This window comes from Lepus europaeus, chromosome 20 (genome assembly GCF_033115175.1).
Source record: "Lepus europaeus isolate LE1 chromosome 20, mLepTim1.pri, whole genome shotgun sequence".
NCBI lineage: Eukaryota > Metazoa > Chordata > Mammalia > Lagomorpha > Leporidae > Lepus > Lepus europaeus.
Genome location: NC_084846.1, coordinates 58,188,877 through 58,214,511, shown reverse-complemented (window position 1 = coordinate 58,214,511; position 25,635 = coordinate 58,188,877). Strand labels below are relative to the sequence as shown.

At 43.3% G+C, this 25,635-nt stretch overlaps 1 protein-coding gene across 1 annotated transcript in view; it reads left to right on the top strand.

Moving 5' to 3' along the window:
• The first annotated feature begins 1,945 nt into the window (after positions 1 to 1,945).
• The window catches only part of ZNF804B (zinc finger protein 804B), a 504,210-nt gene continuing 480,520 nt past the window's right edge, over positions 1,946 to 25,635 (top strand). The window contains exon 1 of the mRNA XM_062178397.1: positions 1,946 to 2,053. Within this exon, the coding sequence (XP_062034381.1) occupies positions 1,946 to 2,053 (108 nt within the window). The remainder of the gene's footprint in view (positions 2,054 to 25,635) is intronic.

Sequence of the window (25,635 nt, the reverse complement as noted above, 5' to 3'; positions counted from 1 at the left end):
CAACCCACAGAGAAGATGGATGGTTGCGCCTCTTGTCAGCTCTGTACGGATCTGTGACTAGACAGGATTCCTGCAAGGCGTTCCAGACACCGTCTCCGGGTCAGCGATGCTTCCTCTGCGGCTGGTTCACCAAGGAGCTGGCATTTTTCGTCGTTTTTACCTTATTTACTCGAGAACTTTCAAAGTGCATGCTTCCTAAGGAGACGCTGAAACGTCACACAGTGGTGACAATGTCAGAAGAGCCCATTACAAGCCTCGTGTCAATCACAAGTTGGAAAAGGGCGCCTGAGCCCCCGCCGCCCCTGTCTCTGGCACTGGCGAGGAGGGGGCTGCGCCCACCGGGCCGCGCACGGGGCATGGCGGGAGGCAGGGCAGGGCAGGCCGCCGGCAAAGGCTGCGGGGCAGCCACGCACCGCTCCCCGCGCGGCGCAGAGCCGGGAGCGGGGCCCGCCGAGAGATGCCAGAGCGCGCGTCTGCCCTGCGCAGCCCCGCGTCCCCGGACCCACCTCTGTGGAGAAGCGCTCCCGAGGGCCGGCCGCCGGGCTCCTGTCAGGCCGACCCCAGACCCACCTCTGTGGAAAAGCGCTCCGAGGGCCGGCCGGGCTCCTGTCAGGCCGACCCCGGACCCACCTCTGTGGAGAAGTGCTCCCGAGGGCCGGCCGCCGGGCTCCTGTCAGGCCGACCCCAGACCCACCTCTGTGGAAAAGCGCTCCGAGGGCCGCCGGGCTCCTGAGGGCCGGCCCCGGACCCGCCTCTGTGGAAAAGCGCTCCGAGGGCCGGCCGGGCTCCTGTCAGGCCGACCCCAGACCCACCTCTGTGGAAAAGCGCTCCGAGGGCCGCCGGGCTCCTGAGGGCCGGCCCCGGACCCGCCTCTGTGGAAAAGCGCTCCGAGGGCCGCCGGGCTCCTGAGGGCCGGCCCCGGACCCGCCTCTGTGGAAAAGCGCTCTGAGGGCCGGCCGCCGGGGTCCTGTCAGGCCGACCCCGGACCCGCCTCTGTGGAAAAGCGCTCCTGAGGGCCGCCGGGCTCCTGAGGGCCGGCCCCGGTCCCGCCTCCGTGGAAAAGCGCTCCTGAGGGCCGGCCGCCGGGGTCCTGTCAGGCCGACCCCACGCTGCCGCCGCTCAGGGCGCGGGACGGCCGTGAGGGCCTCTGGGGGCACCGCGGCGAGTGCGCGCGGCCACCCCGCACCTCCTGCAAGTTTTCTCGCCCAAACTTGCTCCCGCCGCGCCCTGCCGCCCTGGACTGCGGGCGCAGCGGGAGGGCCCGAGACGGCCGCCCGCCCCTGGCCGCCTCCTCCGCGCGGCCCTCCCGCACGCCCGGGCCCGCCCCCCGACACCGGGGAAAGTTGGCTCCGAGGCTCGGCGCGGGGACAGGCGGGCCAGGGCGTCTGACGCCGCGCGGCAGGGCCCGGGGCCTCCTCCCCTCGCCGGCCCCGCGCCCCCCGAGCCCCCGCAGCCGGCGCGGCTCAGCCTGACCCCGCGCGCGGGTCGCCGCGCCCCCGACCCGCGGTCGCCTCCGCCCGCCGCCGCAGCGGGCGCCGCGCGCTGGCGCTCCCGAGGCCTCCCCGCACTCGCCGCCGCCGCAGCTCGCAGACGCCCCCGGCGGGAGCGGCCCCGCGCGGAAGGCGGGGGGCGGGCGCAAAGGGGCGGGGAACCCCCCACCCCGCCAGCCGCGGCGGACTCGGGAAGTTGTCCTTAAACACCACCCGTCGCCGCCGCAGCATGCGGACGCGCTCGGCGTCCCCTCGGAGCTCCCGGGCCGCCGCCGCCGCCGCCGCCTCGGGCGGAGCAGCCGCCGCCCGCACCAGGGGCTCCGCGCGGGGCGCCCGGGCGCTGCGTCCCCCGCCGCCTGCCGCCAGCTCCTTCCCGGGAGGGGACCGTGGCTGCTGCCGCTGAGAAGCCGGCCCGCATTCCCGCCGCCGCCGCGGCGCTGGCCGCCCGCACCCACATGGCTTGCTACCTGGTCATCAGCTCCAGACACCTCCGCAACGGGCACTACCGGGGCATCAAAGGCGTCTTCAGGGGACCGCTGTGCAAGAACGGATCTCCCTCTCCGGTAATGTGCGCGCACGCACGCGGGCTCCCACGCTCACCGGCACCGGCACCCGCACAAAGGGCCGTGCGGAGTCCTCTGCCGGCCCAGCGGGCGGGTGCGGGTCCTCCAGGACAGCCCCTGCCCCAGGGGGGATCGTGTCTGTCTGTCGGGGTACGCCGTTGCCCGCGACGCGGAGGGGCGTGCGCTCCCCGTGCGCTCCCGGCGCGGGCGCGGGGGTCTGCGGCGCCGGGGGTGCGGGCGTTCGCGGACGCGGTCACCGCGGGGCGGTGAACACGGCCGGGCTGGGCTCCCCGGACTTGGCGATTTGGGCGGTTTAGAAAGTTTGAGTGGCGCTTTGCAGTGTGCTTTTGTGCCGCGGTCGGTGGCGATCGCCTGTTACGCTGTAGGAAGACACGTTGTGGAAGACCTGCTGTGGGATTGCAGGGCCGACAGCAAGGTGCTGGGTGGCAGAAGTGGCTTCAAGCCGGTGCTTGGCGGTGCGGGTGCTGTCAGGGCAGCAGCAGAGTTCTTGTGGAGCACCCACAGGGACTACCGTGCAATTTGAGGGACTGCCGTTCAACTTTCTCCTTACTCTCCCATTTGTAAAACCCTTCTGTCCAGAATCTAAGGCTTGCGTGTGGTACTGCTTCTCTCTCTTTAGCACATACTGTAAAGTTGTAAAGATTCAGATGTGTTTTAAGAAGAAGTGTGTTGGGGGGAGTATTATTCATATTACTGATTAGAACAACTTTTATGGTTTAATGGGAAGAACAGTAGAAAAATGAAAAAAAGAGCAGAAGCTTAATTTGCCTGATTTTGTTTAATGTTAAGTACTTTCCATCAGTTTAATGCTTCATTAGCATGAATTATTCAAAAACTGCAATATATTTTGAAAGCTTTTGATTAAGTCCTATATGTGGTTTGCATGTGAAATCTGAAATCAAGAAGTGCAAGCACCCAGATATCCCTAGGATTCTCAGGATAAGCTCTTTGCTCACTTGCTTTTATGGGCCGTAAGAGGAAATTGTTGCTGGGCCCCCCTGAATGACACCTGTACTACCCTTCAGGGTTCCCAGGGCCTGGCGGCGCTGTAGTCGAAGGAGGTCCCTGTGCAGTCATTCTGAGCAGCAGGTCTGCATCTGTTGTAGGCTTAACGATTGTCAGCATTGGAGTTTCTGTAGTCTCAGCAAACCCCTTCGCGTGGAACAACCCACGGTGTTAGGAGAGCCTTTGAGGACGTCGCTGGCTGTGCCCCAGCCCTGCCTTGGGCTGTGGAAGCCTGCGTCAGGTGCTGATTGTAGTGTGTGCCTTTATACTTCCCAGGGTGAGGGCAGCCTGCGCTCATAGACCCTGCGTTAACTGGGTCTGTAGACGTCGGTTAGAATGCAATATCAATCTTCCCCAAATCTCCAGCATTCAGAGAGAACACCTCTCTCACATGGTCAAAAAGGGCCCTTCCTTCCCAGTTCTGCCACTCATCTGCCAGGATCGCGCCTGGGCCCGTGGACAGCTGTGGGCGAGTGTGGAGGTCAGGAGAGAGCCCAGCGGCCACTTGGCACGGCTCAGCAGGTGCCGCTGGCCCACACCCACAGGACGCGATGTGTGTCTGCAGCTGGGCTGGCTTTCTTGCTCAGGCACAGGTTATTTCTTCGGTATCCAGGCTCTCCTCTGACTCACTGCAGGATTCTTTCCAACACGTGTACATTGGGTGTACTTCCATCACATGCACATCGTTAAAAATATTCGTTAGCTTGTTTGTGTAGTTTCTCAACCTGTTTTGATTCATTTTGTGTTCTTTTAAATTTTGTCGTGGAATTTTCATGGCTTTTTCAAGGTTTTGGACGTTTCTCACATGAGCAGGGAAGTGTGTGAAAGGTGGCTGTTCATTGATTCTCTGTCACTGGCTGGCTGTTGGGACAAGTCTTGCAACAACTTCAACAATTTGCATTTCTCTTTCTCTTGCATGAGTTGAAGGGCATCACTGCCTTTTGGATCCTGGACCCTTGTGCATATTTAAATAGTTTCTTGGTCTCGATAGGCATATTGCTTTCCTTATTATTGAGTTCTGAAGGTTGAAACTAACTTCTGTGCTTATATATAATTTTTAAAATTCCAGCTGTCCCACCCATAACTTTGAGGTTGACTTAAATGTATTGATTCCTCCCCTCAGTATAAATATTAAGCAGATTATAGTCACTAAATGCAGTCATCTGTTGTTAAAACACACAGGTATTCTGACAATGCCTTTTCTCAGATTTTGTGCTTGGAATGATCTACATTTAACCTCTGTATCAAAGACTTCATTTCTTATTTCTTCTCTCTGAGACTCAGTTTATCTAGAACCATAGATTGAAACACCACTCATGGATTTAACTTCTAAATTCTGCAATGCTCCAACTTCTCCCCTTGCTCTTACCTTTATATTTAATTCCAGTTCTTCCTCTGTTAACAGAATTTTTGAAAAGTAGTACATGGTCTTCATATTCAATACAAATATATTTATTGGATGATGCTATTTTGTAGCTCTTTTATAGAAAGGAGAAAAGCCACAGTTCCTTATAGATATAATGAGTTTCTTTTGTAGTTACGATGTAAGTATACCTAGATAATAATGGATTTAACCTTTTACTGTCTTATAGTCTTGGTTACATATTATATATATATATATTATATATATATAAAACTTATATATATATATATGTCGTGTTCAAGTCACATGTCTGTAAAATCTGAACATGTGGTAATAAACTGAAAACAAGAGAGTGATTGTATTTTCTAATTCATTTAGAAGTAGTATTTAATCATTAGGTGGAATTCTTATGATCTATGCCTAATGGGATACTTGAGACATAAATAAAGCATTTTATCCAAACAATTTTTGCTGATGAGTAATCTGAAAATCCTGAAGTGAATTTCCTCTTCTATCTTCAAATTAAAAACAAGGAAATATCTTACCTAAAAGCATATTTCTTCATTATACAGACTATGTATGAAAAGCTAGCATACTTCATTTTCATACCAATTAGAATGTAAATAATTGACTTGAAGTGGTTTATGTTACTTTAAATCCAGGGAGAGATTAAAGAAAAAAGAAAAGAGAGAGTATTACATAGTGATTATTGGGAAAAGCCACTATTTTTTTTTTAAAGTGCATCCTACTATGTTTTAGGATGTTTACCTTTGACCCTTTCTTAACTATAAAACAATTGGATGATAACTAAAAATCAGTATGATCAGTGAGTGCACACACACCCTCTATAGACAGATTTTAGATAGTGTTTTACCATCTAACATGTTAGCGGTGAACTTTGTTAAAATAACTTAAATATTTATTCAGATAGTCTTTACATGAGTTCATTTTTGTAAACTTGTAAGGTCATATTTGAATGCAATGTAATAATATAAAAAATATATTCAAATTGATTCTTAGTTGTCCTGTGGAGTCTAAAATATCATCGCATGCTTAGGTTCATTTGATGTGGTTTGTTATAACTTAATCAGTGTGGTAAACATCAAACTGTCATCCAAGATACCTATTAAATGTTAATATAATATAATAATGTTAATATTCATAGGTGTATATTTTATCTGTGGTATGCATTTAACTTACCACTTTTTGAAGTTCGGATAGGGTGCTGTTACTTAGGAAGTGGTGTTTCTGAGAGCACCATAGTCAGAGTACAGGTGGGAATGTCTGTAGTCTTCCTCTAACACACTGGATGTGAAGGGGACTCACGGGATTGTCACCTGAACAACAGATCAGGTTCCTTGGACACATGTGCATGTGTGTATGCATATGCATGTGTGTGTGTGTGTGTGTTTAGTGATCTTATACTAATTATCTAACTGAATTGTCAAATAGAAGGTGATGGCATATAAATAAACAGTTTAAATTTATTAAAATCCTATAAAACTCTCTTTTAAAAACTGCAAATGTGTATCTGTAAATGGAAGTTTTGGGAAAGATGGATTACCTTGAAGATGCGTCTGTCTGGAGAACTGCTTACAAGGGGAAGTGAGTGCAGTTAGTTGCATCCTGTTTTGCTAATGTCTCTAATATTTGATTGTGTATATTTTCATTATGCTTATTAAGCAAATACATGCTAACACATTCAGAAATGCTCTCAAACTGGTGCACTTTTCATGTGCCAAATAGAATTATGAAGACATGCCCTCCTGCGGAGAAGTCACCTGCCTTCTCTTATAAATTCATGAATACCTGATACTTTCCTATGAAGCTTTCAGATGTTTTCAATAAAGCAGACTCAGTTACAGTTCTTATAAAACATTCTTTCTTTCTTTATATCAAGTATCACATTGAACAACCCCCTTCCTTCTGGTTGCCCTATGTCCCCTTTGTGATTTAATGAACCTGTAAGCAGCACCTGTGCCACCTACAAAGTGAGACCCTTCTAGGACTTAAACAAATTGGTGTTTATTGAACTTCAAAAAGTAGCTTTGATAAGAAGCTCAAGTGTATGAGAGCCATGGTTTGTAACTTTTATTAGATTATCTGACATTTAGTTTGAAATTATAATTTGAAGGCTTGTATTTTATATTTAAGATATATGAGGGTACTTCAAATTCTTGGAAAAAGGATACAATAAAAAAGTGTGGATTTAAATTTTTTTTAACAAAAATAAGCTTATCTTTTACTTCTTCCTGGAGGATCCTCATGCAATTAAAATAAATTCTCAATTTTAGCTTTCTGCTCCATAATTTTGAAATTAAAAATAATCACGTTGGCATCATGTGTTGGATAAGTGGACGTGGTAGTTTATATAGAGCTTAATCATTTGTAGTTTTAAAAAAGTATTACTTAAGTCAACAACAGGAGTCACTGTGCACTTACTCCTCATATAGGATCTCTGTCCTTAATGTGCAGTACATTGTGATTTAATGCTATAACTAGTACTCAAACAGTATTTTTCACTTTGTGTTTCTATGTGGGTGCAAACTGTTGAAATTTTTACTTAATATGTACTAAACTGATCTTCTGTATATAAAGAGAATTGAAAATGAATCTTGATGTGAATGGAAAGGGAGAGGGAGCGGGAAAGGGGAGGGTTGTGGGTGGGAGGGAAGTTATGGGGGGGAAAGCCATTGTAATCCATAAGCTGTACTTTAGAAATTTATATGCATTAAATAAAAGTTAAAAAAGTATTAGTTATATTAAATATTTATTGTATGTACATGCACTCAAAAATACATTTTTCCTCTGATAAGGGTAACTAGAACTTGTAATGTCATTAACTATAAGGCTGTATGAGGAACAAGGAGAAAGAAGAGTACTATATGTTTCCTGTAACTTTATCGAGTACATTTCAGTGTACAGTTGACTTGTTCAAAATTATATCACTGCAATCATTCTCTAGTGTATATTTTGTAGAAAATAATTTGAATTAATGGTGAAAAATGCTACTTCATTAAAATGTATTTTGTTTGTAAATTATTTTAATGAATAAAAATTCAGGTAACTACAAAATGGCAGACAGATCATAGTACACAACCTTTCTATAGATAGCAGTCCCAGATCAGGTTTGCTTAGTGGGTAATGCCTGGAGAGAAAAGTGAAATACATTGTATGTTTCCATGAAAAACTAGTTATGGATGCTGATGTTGTGGCATAGTGGGGTAGGCCACCACCTGCAGGGCTTGCGTCCCATATGAGCACTGGTTTGAGTCTCAGCTGCTCCACTTCTGGTCCAGCTCCCTGCTAATGCTCCTGGGAAAGCAGTGGAAGATGAGCATGTTTTTGGGCCCCTGCACCCATATGGGAGATGTGGAAGAGCTCCCAGCACCTGGCTTTGACTTGACTAAGCCTGGCTATTGCAGTCTTTGGCGGATAGAACCAGCAGAGGGAAGACTTCTCCCTCTCTGTCTCTCCCTCTGTTTCTCTAATGCTGCCTTTCAAACAAATAAAATAAATATTAAAAACAAACATACATAGAAAGAAAACAAAAAAAAACTAGTTGTGGTGATGACTGGAACACACCAGTTCTCAAGTTACACAGCCTTCCAGTTACACTGGAAGTCCTTACCTAGCTGCACAAGAAGTTCTGGGAAGTTCTGACTGAATAGCATTCTTGGTTGTAACTGAGACACTCTTTGCTTATTGAAAATAAAAATAAAAATTGGAAAAGAATATTATAGCATGCTTAAAGTACACAGAGTGGGTTTTGGTTTACCTTTTAAAATATTCATTAATGGATTTAGTTTTCTCAAGATGATCACATAACATGTATGGAACCAAACTTCCTTTGTTTGAATTTGGTACGTAAAGTCTGAACTTTGCTTTCAAAGAACTGACGTTGTATTTTTCTCTTCACAGAAGAAGGGAGCAACATAACGAATTATGGTTTGTTCTGTTTTTTCCTTCTCTTTCTTTGGCTGATGGGAAGCCCAGGGAACAGTCTGTGACTTAGCAAAGTTATACTGTTTGAGGTCGGCCTTCCAACCAATGGGACATCCTCTGCCTGCCTCACTGCCTCTTTCTAGTCTAGCTCTGATCTTATGTCCCATGGCTCTCACTCTTTTTAAATTTCCATTTCGTTGTTTTAATGAGTACAGTTCCTTCCAGATGACTTTGGTCTGTGTTGAGAGCAAGTCAGGCTACAGATAAATAATAAAATACAGAATGTCCCGATACAGGGATGCCACTCTACATTTTGCCCTAGATGGCTCTGAGTGTGATTCATGAAGAGCATTCATCTTGTTCATTTCTAGCAAGTGTAATTAGGGCTGCCAATTTTTTGCTTTGACAATTGGCAAATTCCCTTTGGCAAATTCTATTTCACTTTCGTGTGGGTGTTAGAGAAGGAATATAGTTTGTTTGGAAAAGGATGCTGCCCATGTGTATGTGTGTGTTTTTTTTTTCCCTAAATGATCTCCCTCTCTGTTGTTCTTGCCATTGATCTTTATTCCTTTTATTCAGATGGTTACCACATAATTGTTGGCACACACTTCTGGCGCCCAAGGCACCAGCCCCTGGGAATGGTGAGTACCACCCTCTTTCCGCTTTCCTTTTTCCACCAAGCAGGTTTCTCCCATGGTCACCATCCACGCAGAGCTCGTCTCCAGCTCCAAGCTGGAGCTTCCCCCATATCTCAGAGCCCACCTCCCAGAGTTCCTCTCCGCCCTGCTTCCCACAGCGATTACTCAGCACTCCTCTTGTCCTGTGTACCTCCTCAGCACAGATAAATACAGTCACTTCCCCTCTCCCCTCACATATGTTCTTCCCAGAGCTCCATTTTGCTATGCATAATTATAATCCCTAACGTCTTTCCTGGCAGGCAAAGGCTATATGCATTTCCTTTTTGTGAATAAAATAGAACCATAGTCTACAGAGAAAATGACCACGGGGTCTCTTCTCTGAGTAATGGGGATTGCAGCCAAGGCTGACCCTCTCCCCTTTCATCTTGTTTGATCTGAATGTGAACAGACGTGAAGGTGGCCCTGCTAATTATGTTTGCAGTATCTGTAAATGTTCAAAATCTGAGAGTCTTCATGGTCCTGCCCCTGCCTGCCTCTCTGCTTCCCACTTTCCCCCCATATGCTGTTTTTGGCCTAGTGCTTGATGTCCATTGAGTGTTCAGTGAATATTAACAAATTATTGTTTCTCAGATTGTATGTGTTGATATGTAAGCACACATAACATGTTGCAATAGGTGAAAGCTTGCAACATGTCTGACAAAGCTCTTTCTCTTACATTAATTTCATGACCTCCCTCTTATTCTTGCACCTGATCCTGTGCTCCAGTTACCACTGAACTGTTCATGTTCCTGACAGTTAGATGTTTTCACCTTTACGTGTTGCTCTTGCTGATCTTGCTGCCCCCAATCCCTTTTATCTTCATTTATTGAGCCATATCTTAGATATTCCTACAGTCTGCATTAAGGAGTGTAGTTGTCACATGAACTCTTTGCTGAGTGCCCTGGTACAGGTTGAGTTCATAGGCTGCCATTGCACCCAAGGCCTACCTGACTATCACCAAACAGTACTTGTTTATTGGTGTTGATTTCACTGTTGAAAGTGAACTCTTTGGGGGATTCCTGCTCTCTCTTTTATATCCTCAAAGCTGAGCACAGCCTCAGTAGAAATCTTTTGAATGAATGAGTGGTTGCATCAATAATTGGTGTTGGACAGTGACGTACTAGGTTCTCATTCAGGGAACTGCCAATGATTTGTTTGACACCACGGTGTAGCTGATATGAGGAGTACTGGAAATTTCTCTGTAGTCACTGATTTTAATGTTTATCTTACACTTCTCAAGCTGCTTCGGCTTAATGAGTTGATGTGAATACCTCTCAGGCACCTTCACTGCAAGCGGATCCCACATAATTGGAGATGGCTCTTCAGTTTTGTTATATATTTGTTTTGAAATTAATGAAATTTACAGAAATCTGAGGTATATTTTTAGGGCTTATAAACAATAACTTATACAAATTTTGATTTTTATATTTTATTTCCTATGCTCTACATGGCGATATCATCATTGATACTGTTGGTTCACCCCCCTCAAATGGCCGCTACAGCCGGCGCGCTGCGCCAATCTGAAGCCAGGAGCCAGGTGCTTCCTCCTGGTCTCCCAGGCAGGTGCAGGGCCCAACCACTTGGGCCATCCTCCACTGCACTCCTGGGCTACATCAGAGAGCTGGACTGGAAGAAGAGCAACTGGGACAGAAGTGGCACCCCAACTGGACTAGAACCCGGGGTGCTGGCGCTGCAGGTAGAAGATTAACCAGGTGAGCAGCAGCGCCAGCCCATAATTTCTTGATAGTCCAAATTCTTTTTGCTAGATGTAGTGACATTCTAAATGGAAAGTTATTTTGTTAGGTTTGTATTGAAGAATAAAATAAGTCATACACCTTAAATATACAGCTTTTTTTTCTAAAAAAGTTTATTTATTTGAAAGTCAGAGTTACACAGAGAGAGAATGAGAGGAAGACTCTCTTCCATCTGCTGGTTTGCTCCCCAGATGACCACAATGGCTGGAACTGTGCCAGTCTGAAGCCAGGAGCCTCCTCCAAGTCTCTAACATGTGTGCAGGGGCTCAAGGACTTGGACCATCTTCTACTGCTTTCCCAGGCCATAGCAGAGAGCTGGATCAGAAGTTAGGGAGCCAGGTCTTGAACCATTGACCATATGGCAAGCGGCGGCTTTACCCGCTAAGCCACAGTGCCGGCCCTAAGTATACAACTTTTTAATACACCAGATATGGATACATAATATTCTAGGTTCCTTAGAAACCTCAGATGTGCCCCAGATCAGCTTCAACATTTCCCCAAAGGCACACACAGTCCTAACACAATCAATTATGAAGTGCCTTATTTAAAAATAATATTAAAATTAGTTTCAGTAAAGGACACACATATCTGCAGCTCCTTTGGGAGCCAACTATTGAATCAGAGCCCTCTGTTTTCAGTGGGTAGGCACCAGGGTTGGCTTTCATGTGCTGTGCATTTCTGGTTCCCTTTGACAGACCAAAGCAAACTTGGTAAAGATTTGAAACAAATGGGTGAGAGAATACTGATTAGATAAGAGTGGATAGATTTATGATGATAAAACACATGGATTATATCCAAGGTGACATCTGTGAAGTGTTCAATTATTTTCTCTTTAATATTACATACTGAAATTCAATGATCTGACCATCGTGTAGATTGGTAAATCACTTGCAAAGTGGTTCAGAATGCCTCTGTTTGAGTCTTTGTCATTTGTGAGATGTGAATTATGTATATAGTAGCAAGAAAACAGTAAATGATTAAAAGAAATAAATTGTTAGTTTGGACTTCTCATAAAAAGGAAGTGTATATGCAAATGATATGTAAACTTTGTCAGAAAAGTTATAATTTCAACAGCATGAAGAATGATACCATGCAAGTTTGTGTCTCCATGGAAACAGAATATGGTCAAGAAGATTATAGGTAAAGTCCAAGCAGTGCTTATATTAATCAGTCCTAATTTAAGTGAATTTAAACATATTGAAATAATTTTGTATTTTAGTCAAATTTAATGCTCTTCTTCCAATATCTGTGTGCTGCCTACTGTGAGTTTAGCAGTTAAGTATGGGATGATGGGATGTTGCTGGGAGAATCGTTGGTGGCAATCACTGATGGTTGTTGTCTTATCATCATAGAAGGAAGATTTGGGTAACTGTGTTATAAAGAAAAAGTAACATAGTCCATTAGGTGTTCCTTCTGATAGGTTACTTTGCAGCGTGTGTGTGTGTGTGTGTGTTTGATCATCAGGATGCATTCCGCACTTGAAAGTGATACAGAAAACCAGTTCTCTCACTCGAACTAGTGAGAAAGCATGGCTGGAGAGGAATGGTAATTGACATAAAAATATTCATAGAATGTGGGCTTGGGGAGACTTATTAATACATAAGCTTCACTTATCTGAAGGTCATAGAATTGACTTGAGTGCACAATAACCGGAATACAAAGTGTGATCTGATTATATGACAAAAATTAGGGTATAGAAGTTTCAAATTCTTCATTAAGCCACTAGTATAAGGCAGAACATGGGATTTAATTTCTAATCTTGATGAGGGCTGTGTTTTGTTGAGATGTGAATAGTACTGCAACCACAACATTTCTAACTACTCTGGAACAGCTCACTGTTGGATCAGTGTTTTTCAAGTTGCTGGATTTTGCTTGTTTGTTTCTTTAAGCTGCAAAGACAAAATAGATGTAAGCAGAATGACTTTGTCTAGAGGTGATAAAAAGTCCCTCTTCTCCCTCAGGGTCTGGGCAGGAAAAGTGCATTCAGCGGAAGTCCTAGAACTGTCTGAGTTGAACACAGTGTGGAAGGATCAGGAAAGATGAACAGCTGGGTGAGCACTGTGTCACAGCAGGCGAAGCTGCTGCCTGGGTTGCCTGCCTTCCACATCTGAGTGCCTGCCTGCAGTCCCAGCTACTGTACACTTCTGAACCAACCTTCTGCAATACCCTTGGGAAGCAGCAGATGATGGCCCAAACACTTAGGTTCCCGCCACTCATATGCGAGGACCAGATGGAGTTCCTAGCTCCTGACTTTGGTCTGGCTTAGTTTTTGCTGTTGAAGATATTTATTTTATTCATTTGAAAGGCAGAGTTACAGAGAGAGGTAGAGACAGAGAAAGAGAGAGGTCTTCCACCCACTGGTTCACCCCCAGATGGCTGCAATGGCTGGAGCTGAGCTGATCCGAAGCCAGGAGCCAGGAGCTTTTTCTGGGTCTCCCATGTGGGTTCAGGGTCCCAAGGACTTGAGTCATCCTTGGCTGCCTTCCCAGGCACATTAGCAGGGAACTTGATGGGAAGTGGAGCAGCCAGGACTTGAACTGGCACCCATATGGGATGCTGGCACTGCAGGCTGGGGCTTTAACCTGCTGTGCCATAGTGCTGGCCCCTGTTGCAGATATTTGAGATCTCTCTCTGTGACACTCTGCCTTTCACATTAAAAAAAAAAAAGTTAAAAGGAAGAAGGGCGATTACTTCCAAAACCTTATTTAGTTACATAGATCTTACCTGGAGTAACTCAATTAGCTTTTGGAAGCATTGCCAATTACTTAAACTAAGAATTGATTTTATATTAGTTTTAGTCTATGTTTGCAGTTTTTATGGAAAATTCTAAAGTGACTTTGGGAGCTCAGTTCTCAGGAATATCTATGTGGACAGCAAATACAAGAAATCCAAGCACGCAACTACGTGAAGGACAAGACATTTTTCCTCTGAAATAAATGTCCAAGTTGAAGGGAGGAGGCCCCTTTGAAACAAGTCAGATGCAACTTAGTCAACATGATGGGCAGGAACCTGGGTATAGAAAGCTGGTTTTGGAGAAGCCAAAGATTTTTAGAATTGAAAAGAGAAAATCATTCCAATTCAGAGTCACAGTCATTCATTTACTCATTTGTTCAATTAATCATACATTCAACAAGTGTTTGTTTAGATTCTTCTGTGTGCCTGATACTTGCTGGCTATGTGGCATATCTGAAAGATAAATTGTGCCATGGGAGGAGAAGATGTATGTCCCGTGAACCAATCCTGAGATGTAATGCTACCTATAAGCTTTGGGAAGTGGTCACACTCCTTTGGATAAAAGAGAAATAAAGAGTGGAGGGAGGGGTCATCTGAAATGGATGAATCCTTGTTGTCATGGTTTCGTTGGCCCATGGCACTAGGTACCTAGGTCAAGGTTTAGAATTAATGTATATCTCAGTAATTCTAAACTCTTAACTGTAGACATTCCAGTTTGCCTCTGGTTTTGTCTTCCTAAGGATTTGTTAGATTTGTTTCTCATTTTGAAACTTCAGCTGCCTGCATGAGATACAGGAATGAGAGTAATTGAAGACAGGGTTCTTGTAATCCTGCTGATCTGGTTATAGGGTGCAGCCTACACACCTGCACCTGCAAAAGTTTGATCAGCTGAGGACTAATGGGGGATTGTCAGTGTAGAGCCTAGAAGAAGGGAGAATAATACAGCACGAGACTAGGCTTCTTGTGAAGACCCCAGGGTTCCCTTTTTCTTAAGGATCTGTGTGTAGAGAAGGAATGGTTGGCCACATCCATGGAAAAGGTCATGTCTCTGTTTTGCGGAGAGTTTTCCCTTCCTAGTGGTTGATGACAGACATTTCAATTTAGATGCTTCTAAATGAAAGTGTACCTAAGAAACATCTCTTCAGCCTCCTGGTTATTTACTATTCCATGTGAATGAAGGATCTGGAATTGATTCTCCTCTTAATCTAATCCCTGAAGCGTTAGGTCCCTGGGAAAAAAAAAGAAGGGAGATCATGGGATAGGGTAACAAAAATTTTAGATTGGTCCCTGCTAGTGAGGTTTAATGGCAAATTCTGCTTAGTGGGGCCTTTAGAGTCACAAAGGGGAAGCCCCTGTTAGATAGATGGATGATTTAAAGGAACAGGTGCTGGTATGTAGAGCTCCACACTGCCCTGCTTAGAAAATGTGCACCTGTCACCCCAGGTTCCCAGCAGGAAATTCTCAGGGAAATTATGGCTTTGCTCCAAAGCTGGTGGAGTTCATATCCCCAGTTTTCACAAGCCATGTTTTGGTATCCTTACTTCCTGTGTGCTGGTGATCATGAAACCCACACAGCAGCATGGTGTCCATCCTACTGAACACTATGCATGGGGAATGAAGACAGGAAACCAGTTTTTACCTCATGGTGGCCTATTTATAAATGCCTGAGTAACTGATGTAAAATGATATAATAAGGTGATGCTACCTAGTCCTAGAATTAGGGAAGATTTCTCTGATAAGTGATGGCTGATCTGACACAAGACGAATGAGAAGGGCTTACCCTGACACAAAACCCTGAGGCAGGACCCAAGGGATATCTCTCAGGGGTGGGAGTGGGCTGAGGGGCTGTGGGACTGCAAGCTAAGGGTAGGACTACGGGTTAGGACCAGTCAAACAAGACCATGTATGTCATGTAACAAGGAATTAAAGACATTGCTTCAGGTAGACAGATGTAACTTCACTACAGAACAAACCACTTTAAATTCTGTCACCTTGATACTCGATCTCCTGGTTACTTCCTGGTAGTCACTAAATGAGTTAGACAGGTGGCTATGACGTCGTCATTGTTCCTATTTGTATTACTAATACTACATTGTATTAATACAACAATAATTTATATACAATAATTTGTATTACTAATACTACATTGTATTAATAATACTACACTTATAAACAAGAAAAAATTCTAAATTTTAATCATTAATTTAGTTATTTGTGCTGTAAGTTCATAATAGATAGATTCCTTCTTACCATGAGAGAAAAACTGATGATTAACTTTATAGAACTGTATGCAAGAATGATAGGATCTAGAGTTCTTCCAAAATATAGTGGTGGTGGTGTTGTGTTAGGGTCATCTGAGGTGGTTTGGCCAAATGGAGGCTTTACGACTTTCAGGTTAGATGAATGTCATGTTTCTATCAAGAAAACCAAGGAAACTGGAACTTTTTAGAGTGCTTTGAATGAATTATAGAAACTGATTTTGTCTTTGTTAAGTAGATTTGATCATTACTATAACATCATTGAAGAGCCAAAGTAGTAGTAGCCTAACTGCTTTGAAGATGATGAAGCAGCAAATGAGGACCACTCCAAATACCTGAAATGCAGGTGTGGCCATTACAAAAGCAAGTCCTCTCCAATGTTGCTTTGTGACAGATGTTGCATGTATCTATATTTATTTAAAGATTTCCAATAAAAACTTTGAAATATGTAGGGTTTTATGACACAATTGGTGTCTATATGACCATCTGCCACATGAGGATGGAGGTACATTCTGAGCAATGCATCCTAGGATCTTTCATCATTTAGAAACAATGTAGAGTGTACCTGCAGAAACTTAGATTGTCTAGCTTAGTAAACACTGAGGCCATGTATTATCTATCCATTCATTTATCTATCTAGCTAGCTAGCTGCCTATCATCTGTGTCTATCCATTATTTATCCATTGTCTGTCCATCATCTATCTATCTATTTATCTATCTATCTCTACCTACCTACCTACCTATCTACCACCTTGATCTAACTGATTGCTGCTAGAGCCATGATGATCTATACAACATGAGATCAAATCAATCACAGGAGAAAATGATGCAATCAAGACACAGTAAACACAGATTGGACGAGGCTGCTGTGGTCAGTATGAGAAATACTGTTTCATGGGAAACTCTTTTTTATACTCTAAAATAACAATAAAAAGTGTAGTGAATACATAGACCAGTTACATGGCTTTTTATTACCCTTATCACATATTATGGATTGTACATTCTTGTATTGCTAGTTTTACACACATGGCAATATTGCAGGTTTGTTTAATTTACTCCTGTAAAATCACAATGGCTGTGATGTTACTAGGTGATATGAATCTTTCTGTTTGTTAGGATCTTATGGGACTAGCATCATGCATGAATTCTATCATTTCCCAAAATCTTATTATGCAGCACATGACTGCATTTTGCCTTGTTTTATTTTGTGCTCTTTCTGCCCTGCCAATTTTAAGGCGAGAACATGGAAATGTTCCTTTTTTGTATTATGTTTAGGGATGTGCTCAGGGGTATTGACTTTAGAGTTTGTAGAGCTGGTTTGATGTTCCATACTAGCCCTAACCAGCTGTGTGACTGCTTCACCACCCTGAGACTCGGGTCACTCATGGCTGATATTACTTGTCTTACTTGTCGTAGAGATAATTGATGTTAAGTGCTTAGCTTAGTGTCTGCACATAGTATGTGCACAATGAAAGGTAGCCAATGATTATTCTATCACAGTGAGTGCATTTTGTTCAAAATGGATTTCCAGGACCTTTTAACCTGTTCCTGGCACTGACTGGGAACTTTACATGTTTGTATCAAATTGTTGATATTGCTGCTCTTTTGGGTGTGCTTCTGAGATAGCTCTTTATTGTGGTTGTGTTTTCTGGAAGAAAAGCAGACATGGGAACCAGTTAGCATTCTGTTTAACACAAGTGTTGCAAATCAGCCCAGTGTTTTCACAACCTCATAATAAAAATGCTCCCTGTGCCCTACTTTCGATATACAACTTTAATTCAAGACAATGATATATTGGAAGTGACTTTTCTATTTTCCTTGGTGTTTTTGTCAGAGCAAATTGAGTTAAGTAGACGAATTGTTTTTATGATCCTGCTGCCATGTGCAGGGAATTTTTCTCTTCTTTTCTATAGGGATAGATATTTAATCTAAAATTACTGTCTGTGCTGGTAAGCATCCAACCTCATTACTTTCTTTAAATGTGTTTTGCTGCCTTTGGAAATTCTTGTGAGCCAATCAGGTTCTCCCTCTCCTCATTCAGTTTTTTCCTCCAACAAAAACCTATTTTAATAGTAAATAATTTGAACCGAGAAAATATTTTATGGTGAAGGGCTGTGCATGTTACACATATGTTAGTACTGTGAAAAAATGTTGGGGTCTGTGTGAAAATTTAAGCTTTTATATACATACTTTCTGGTTTTAACATGTAAGAAAGTGTTCAATCAAGGTATATCATTTGTCTTTTCATGTTGCAAAATATCTGTATCATGGTCTGGGCAGTATAAGAGAAATCATTCTCAGCTTTTCAAACGAGGGAATAGCATGCAAGGAATTGCTTATAAATGTGTTGAAAATCCTGAAGGAGAGAAAGACAACGGGGTTGTTACCCAGAGTCCTAACTGCTGGGAAGTTGCTACCAACCACAGGGCTGGGGAGCCACCACAAAGTGGTATTATCTGGGCCCCATACAACTTGCACTTTGGGGGTGGTGCAGCTTCCTCACCTAGGGGCTCGCAGTCCTACAGGGACTATGGGACACACTGCCCAAGCAGGGGGCACTTACCACTGTTGCTGTGGCAGAGGACGACACATGCCTGATGCTGTTATCATGCGTACTAAGATGCTAAGACATCTGGAGCCAGAAGCAGAAGATAGAAAATCATGGCTTGTTTCCTTCTCCCAACTTCCACTTTCCTCGGTGTTTCCCATTGGCAGGCCCCGCTGGAAGCCAGCTGGCTAGGGGCTCTGGGAAGTGTACTTATCAGGCTCCTAGCCAGTCCTTTGCAGCTTCCAGCCCCAGAGCAGAGTGGGAGGGGTGAGCATGGAGCTGAGTACCAACAAACACCCAACACAGCACTGATATCACTTATTGTAAGATGGCGGAAACTAAGAGGGATGGGCACCAACTAATGGAGATTATTTTCTGTACAAATGGGTGTAAATGTTTGTGTCCCAGCTGTGTTAGTTTCCTGTAACTGCTGTAACAAATTGTCACAATGTTTGTGATTTGAAACAGCACAATTTATTACTATTTTTTCCAGTTCTGCAGATCCTGTGTTCTATAGAATTCTCATTGGGCTAACATCCAGGTGTAAGTACAAGTGTCTTCTTTTCCAGAGGTTTTAAGGGAGAATCCATTGCTTTCCTTTACCAGTCTCTGGAAACTGTGTGCATTCCTTGGCTCGCAGCTATGTGTCTGTGTTTTCAAGCCAGCACGTTTTTATGTTGCCATCTCTGCATTTCTTGGCCGTTGGGAAAAACTTTTGGCTCTAAAGAGCTCGTGTGATTAATTGGACCAGCCTGAATAATGCAGAACATTCTCCCCATTCTAACGTCCATAGTTTGAATCACATTCACCGAATCTCTTTTGACTGGTGCAATAGCACTCACAGGTTCTGAGAATCAAACATCACAGTCATGGGGGAAAGAGGGTGCATTATTCTGCTTACGCGCACTCAGAATTTTAGATTCATAGGCATCTGTGGTTACTCACTGCTTATCACTCCATCAGACACACGCTCTCCAAAATTAAATTCATCTTCTTCCAAATGTGCTTCCTCCTTGGTTGGGGGCATTGTCTTCATCCAACGACCTAGGAGTGAAGCTTAAGAATATTTTGCTGTAATCCCTCATCCAATCCGCATATCTGCTAATTTCCATTCCTGAATATTTCTCCAGTCCACACAAGCCCCATCTCTCTCCAACCATGCCTTTCTCTTCCCGATAAATGAAGGCATTTCTTGATTGATGGTGTCTGGCATTGTGCTAGCTGTGGAACAACTGATGGGTGTAATATACGCATGCTGTTTGCTCTGATGGAGTTTACTGTCTAGCATAGAAAATACACATCAAACCAATAAACTGTGTTAAAAATGTCCTTTTATGATCTTCTGGATCATGTGTCTCTGGTTCGGTTTCCAAGAATTAGGGTGAATAGACTAGAGAGAGGACAATTGGCTGATTCAAAGGCAATCAAAATAGTACTTTTGTGTTTATGTTTCACTCTTCTCTGATTCTGGAATATAAAGATAGAAAAAATGAGTGCTAAATTACATATCAGATATGGCAACTTAGTTTTAAATAAAACCAAACTAGAATTGCTGGAGAGCTAATCTTGATTAGTTGTTGTCTAGATGAAGAGTAGATGCAGATTTTTTTATGTTCCTAGACTAGAATGACCAAATCAGAATGTCTGGAGTGGAGCTTGTGATAATATGTTTTAAAGCAGCCCATGAATTTGTGGTGCACATTGCTTTTACGAAATTGTTGAATCAATGTTGATTCAGCAATACTTCTTTGATTTATAATATTGAGCCTGGAAGCCAGGGAAAGTATATGACTTGCCCATCTCTGTCATCCCATTTTTTCCATTGGTAATGCTTGTGGGTATCCCTTGTGAAATTTCCCTGGTGACTAAATACCCCCCTGGATACCCAGACCAGAGCCATGGTACCAGCTAGGAAGCACTTATTCTATGCCAGACGTACTGCATCAACTAGAAACTTCCCTAGGTTCTTGGTCAGAATTTGGAATGTCTTATGCTCTTGTTGCCAAGCTAATTGTCATAATTATGGAAACTTCCAGACCTCTGCCATTCTTAACATGTTGTTTCATTTTTTTTAAACTTTTAAAATTACTTTTATTTAATAAATATAAATTTTGAAAGTACAAATTTTGGATTATAGCAGCTTTTCCCCCCATAACCTCCTTCCCACCCGCAACTATCCCATCTCCTACTCCCTCTCCCATCCCATTCTTCATCAAGATTCATTTTTAATTATCTTTATATACAGAAGATCAACTTAGTATATACTAAGTAAAGATTTTAACAGTTTGTACCCACACAGATACCCAAAGTATAAAATACTGTTCGAGTACTAGTTTTACCGTTAATTTGCATAGTACAACACATTAAGTACAGAGATCCTACACGGGGAAGTAAGTGCACAGTGACTCCCATTGATGACTTAACAATTGACACTTTTATTTATGATGTCAGTAATCACCCGAGGATCTTGTCATGAGCTGCCAAGGCAATGGAAGCCTCTTGAGTTCACAAACTCTGACCTTATTTAGACAAGGCCATAATCAAAGTAGAAGTTCTTTCTTCCCTTCAGAGAAAGGTACCTCCTTCTTTGATGGCCTGTTCTTTCCGCTGGGATCTCACTCACAGAGATCTTTCATTTAAGTCATTTATATTTATTTATTTATTTATTTTTGCCACAGTGCCTTGCCTTTCCATGCCTGAAATACTCTCATGGGCTTTTTAGCCAGATCTGAATGCCTTAAGGGCTGATTCTGAGGCCAGAGTGCTGTTTAGGACATCTGCCATTCTATGGGTCTGCTGTGTATCCTGCTTCCCCTTTTTAATTCTGTCAGTATTAGCAGACACTAGTCTTGTTTATGTGATCCTTTTGACACTTAATCCTATCTTTACGTTCAATTATGAACTTAAACTGATCACTTTGACTAGTAAGGTGGCATTGGTACATGTCATCTTAATGGGATTGATTTGGAATCCCCTGGCATTTTTCTAGCTCTGCCATTAGGGGTAAGTCTGAGTGAGCATGTGCCGAACTGTACATCTCCTCCCTCTCTTATTCCCATTCGTATATTTAACAGGGATCACTTTTCAGTTAATTTTGAATGCCTAAGAATAATTGTGTGTTAATTAAAAAGTTCAACCAATGGTATTAAGTAGAAGAAAAAAAATACTTAAAGTAATAACATAGTAAGCTGATCCTTGACAGGATAAGGGCTGATGAAGTCATTGTTTCTCATAGTGTACTTTTTCTTGTCATATACTAACTGCGATCCTTGGGATGAGTAACAGTAGATTTATGTGTTTCTGGTTACAAATTCCAGTGACATTACCACTTCATTCTTTAAGTAAATGTAATTAAGCAACCTGTTTCTTGTTACAAACATATAGTGGAAACCAAACCCCCTAAAACTAATATAAGTTCGTTTTCTTCTTAAAATTTAGGTTTCTTGAAAATAATAAGAAAATTTCCTTCACAAGTATATTAAGCCATTTAATTGCAGTGGTGGGGTAATTTTCTAGGGTTCCCACTATTCCCAAAGAATGTAGGTAGGATATTGATCATGCACATTTAAAGCAGCATTTATCAAAGGGAAGCTCAGATCATTCCAGGGGATGTTAAGAGCAGAAGCAGAAATCTGTTTAAGGACTTACCCTGTGACTTATCCTGCTTGGAGATAATCTGGAATATCCTGGGCCCTTGTTGCAGAAGCATTGTGTATCAGTAGCTAGAATAATTGGCCTGACTTTCCTGAGGTCTCCCTAGGCTGCTGGTTGGAATTCAGATCATATTATGCCCTAGCCATAAGGCTGATTGTCCTCACTGCATTGTGAAACAAGCAGCATGTATTCCAAACTCTATTTCAACAAACACTTATGGAATTAACTGGTATTTTCATATATGATTTATCTTATTAGTATCTGGGTGCTCGTTCACTTTGCAGATGACAAAACTGAAGCCCAGAGGTTAAGGAACTTTCTAAAGGCCACAGTTATCCAGCAGATAATCTGATACTTGAACAAGCGTCTTCCAGCTTGTCAGGCAGCATACACTTTTGTTTCAAGAGGAAAATAAGACTTTACCTTATGTAAGCCAGCACAAGAAGTGATTGATTGGAAGAACTATGGATTGGAAGGTTTGAAAGGGGGGAAAATTCCTCAGCCCTCAGCCATGGCTGGAAGTGGAGTCAGGAGCTAGGGTGTCCTTGTCATAGCTGCTGTTTGCAGATAGCTTGTCTCTGCTCTGACCTCAGCTTCATAATCTGCGTCTTACAAAAGGGCCTCCTCTGCCCCTGGTGAACAGTGACTCCGTCCCCTTCTCTCCCTCTCTCTCTTTCCCCTTCTCCCTTGTCCCAGGAATTGAGCAGGGGCTGGGGAGGGGTGGAGAGAAAAGCAGACTGGGAGAGGCAAAGGGCAGCACAGGGCCTGCCTGTGGACCTGTGGTGCTGTGGGAAGAGATGCTCCAAGGAGAGGTTCATGGGCAACTTCTGTCAGAAAGGTGTAGGAGTGGAGGTGGAGAAGACATAATTGGTGGACAAATGATGTCACTTGTACAGCAGTTTTTAAAAAGATTATTTATTTGAAAGTCAGAGTTCCAGAGAGAGAGAGAGAGAGAGAGAGCGCTAGCGAGCACAAGAGAGAGAGCTTCCATCGGCTGGTTCATTCCCCACATGGCCACAATAGCCGGGGATGGTCAAGGCTGAAGCCAGGAGCCAGGAGCTTCATCATCCAGGTCTCCCACGTGGGTGCAGGGGCCCAAGCCTTTGGACCATCTTCTGCTGCTTTTCCCAGGACATTAGCAGGCAGCTGAATCAGAAGTGGAGCAACCAGGACAGGAACTGGTGCCCATGTATGATGCTGGCTTCATAAACGGTGGCTTTACCTGCTCACCACAACGCCAGTCCCTTGAACAGCATTTTAAAACTTGATAGTGAGATCCAAGGTTTTCCCCCTTGCTTAGAAACAGTTTGGTGAATCTTAATTGGCTACTCTAGGTTGGGTTGAGATAGTTATATATACACAAATATGTTTATATATGCATGTCTATGTGTATACATAGATATCTCTGGCTGTAATTCCAAATATGCACATATAATTCTATTTATGTGAGGATTTTAATGCTGTAAATCAAGTGAGAGGCATCTTCATCAGAATGCATCTTCTGTAATACAAAGGGGAAAACATTGTCTTATTGTCATCTGTAAATAGATAACTTGTGCTTGTACAGTTGTTGTTTGGTGAATCTTCACAGGAAGGTGTGGGCAGTGCCAGATAGGAAATGGTGCTTCCTTTAGGAGAACGTGCCCACCTGGAAGCTCTGGGTTTCCAGGTCCCCTGACATGGCACAAAATCCTGAGTAAACACCTTTAGCAACAGGCACAGGTGAGCACAGCCTCCTAAGAAATACCCACAAAGCAGTGTTTTTGTACAAGGAGACTCACAGTTAAAAAACCATCCTCATTTCAACTTAATATTATAGGAAAGCCCAACATTTTTTCAGTCTCAGAAAGGTTTGCTACTTGCACAAAAATGCCCAGTGTGCAAATGTCAAACTATGAATTACCTCCCTTTTATGTCCTAAGAGGATTATAGAGATTACAGAAGTTATCCCATAAAAACAGTATTGAGTACACTTATGGATAGTGTCCTAGTTAAAGTACTAGCCAAGACAAGGACTTTTGTTGTCTCTTACAGCCCACCACTCAGCTCCTTCAACCCTAAAAAAAGCAAACCCAATAACCAGATATGTGACTAACATTAAAAAAACTTTTTTTAAAAAAAATTCAAATTATTTCATGTTGTTTGTACTTTGTAGAAGTTTGGAAAGTAACATCTAGTACTATGTGAATTTGGAGGATAATTCTGTATAACAAATAAAGCAGTTGAAGTATAGTTCTGTTCACCAGAAAGACTAAGAAAGATGTGGGCTCGGTCTGGTTCTCAGTTTGCTTCATTCTCCTTACTCAGGTATTAGGCTAGAATAGATGACATTGAAGGTTCCCTGATCTCTAGTATCTGTATGCTGTGTTAGTATGTAATAACTAATGGTACTGGTCATTGTTGAGGGTGGGTGATGATAAATAGATTCATGATACTATTCTCTATTTTTATGAATGAAAATTTTCAGAGAGACAGAGAGGCATAACTGCAGAGACTGGTTGCCACAATAAACAAATGCTTCAGTATAGAATTTGACTATGTCTTCCTTCCTGTTCTACAAGGTATGTTAGTTTATTTAAAGAGTTACCTCAACATGAAAGGTGGTATGTACCACAAGATGTAGCAGGAATCAGAAATAGAGAAGTTGGAAAACTTTCCATGCCTCTTTGAGTCACTTCAGTTGGAATTTTTTATTCTTTTGTTAAGTGCTGTATAAGATGTACTTGGAGTCCAGTTTAGTGGATGTACAATACTGAGATAAATGGCTTGAATTCACCATCATTTTGGATTATGTGTTATTGCTCTTTGAAGCCATTAGTTTGGAAAATTGAGATTTGATTGTAATTTGCAATTTGCTAGCCTGCCGTGACTGGGCAAAGAAGTGACCTGGATAAGGGCCAGATTTTAGAACAAAATTTACAAATGCAGTGTGGTTGATCCATAAAGTATATAAAATGCATGACATAATCTGCAATTAACTGTAATAGTTTGACCATGGCAATATCAGTAGAATAACCCAAGATCTGAGTTCTCACATCAGAATCCACATATATTCTTAACTCACTTTCTGCACACCTAGGTTTCTTCCAGTGATTTGTACAATTGCTTATCTGAACAAATATTTATGGAGAAACCACCCTTTTCCAGAGCTGTACACAGAGTCACCCAGGGTCCTTTAAACTACCAGACCCTTAGGCATGGCCCTTCAAACTCTCCAGCTCTTCTTCCGGTGAGCCAGAATTGGACGTTGAGTCTCACACGACAGGACGCGTTCTGACTGGAAGCTCAGATTAACTGGTGGTCTTCGCGTCAGTAAAAATGAAAGAATCTGGGCTGGCGGCGCTGTGGCGCAGTAGGCTAGCTAAGCCTCCGCCTGCAGCACAGTCATCCTATAGGCACCGGTTCGTCTCCTGGCTGCTCTACTTCCAGTCCAACTCTCTGCTATGGCCTGGGAAAGCAGCTGAAGGTGGCCCAGTTGCTTGGGCCCCTGTACCCACCTGGGAGACCCAGAGGAAGCTTTTGGCTCATGGCTTTGGATCAGCGCAGCTCTGACCATTGTGGCCATCTGGGGAGTGACCCAGAGGATGAAGGATATCTCTCTTTCTCCCTCTCTCTGCCTGTAAC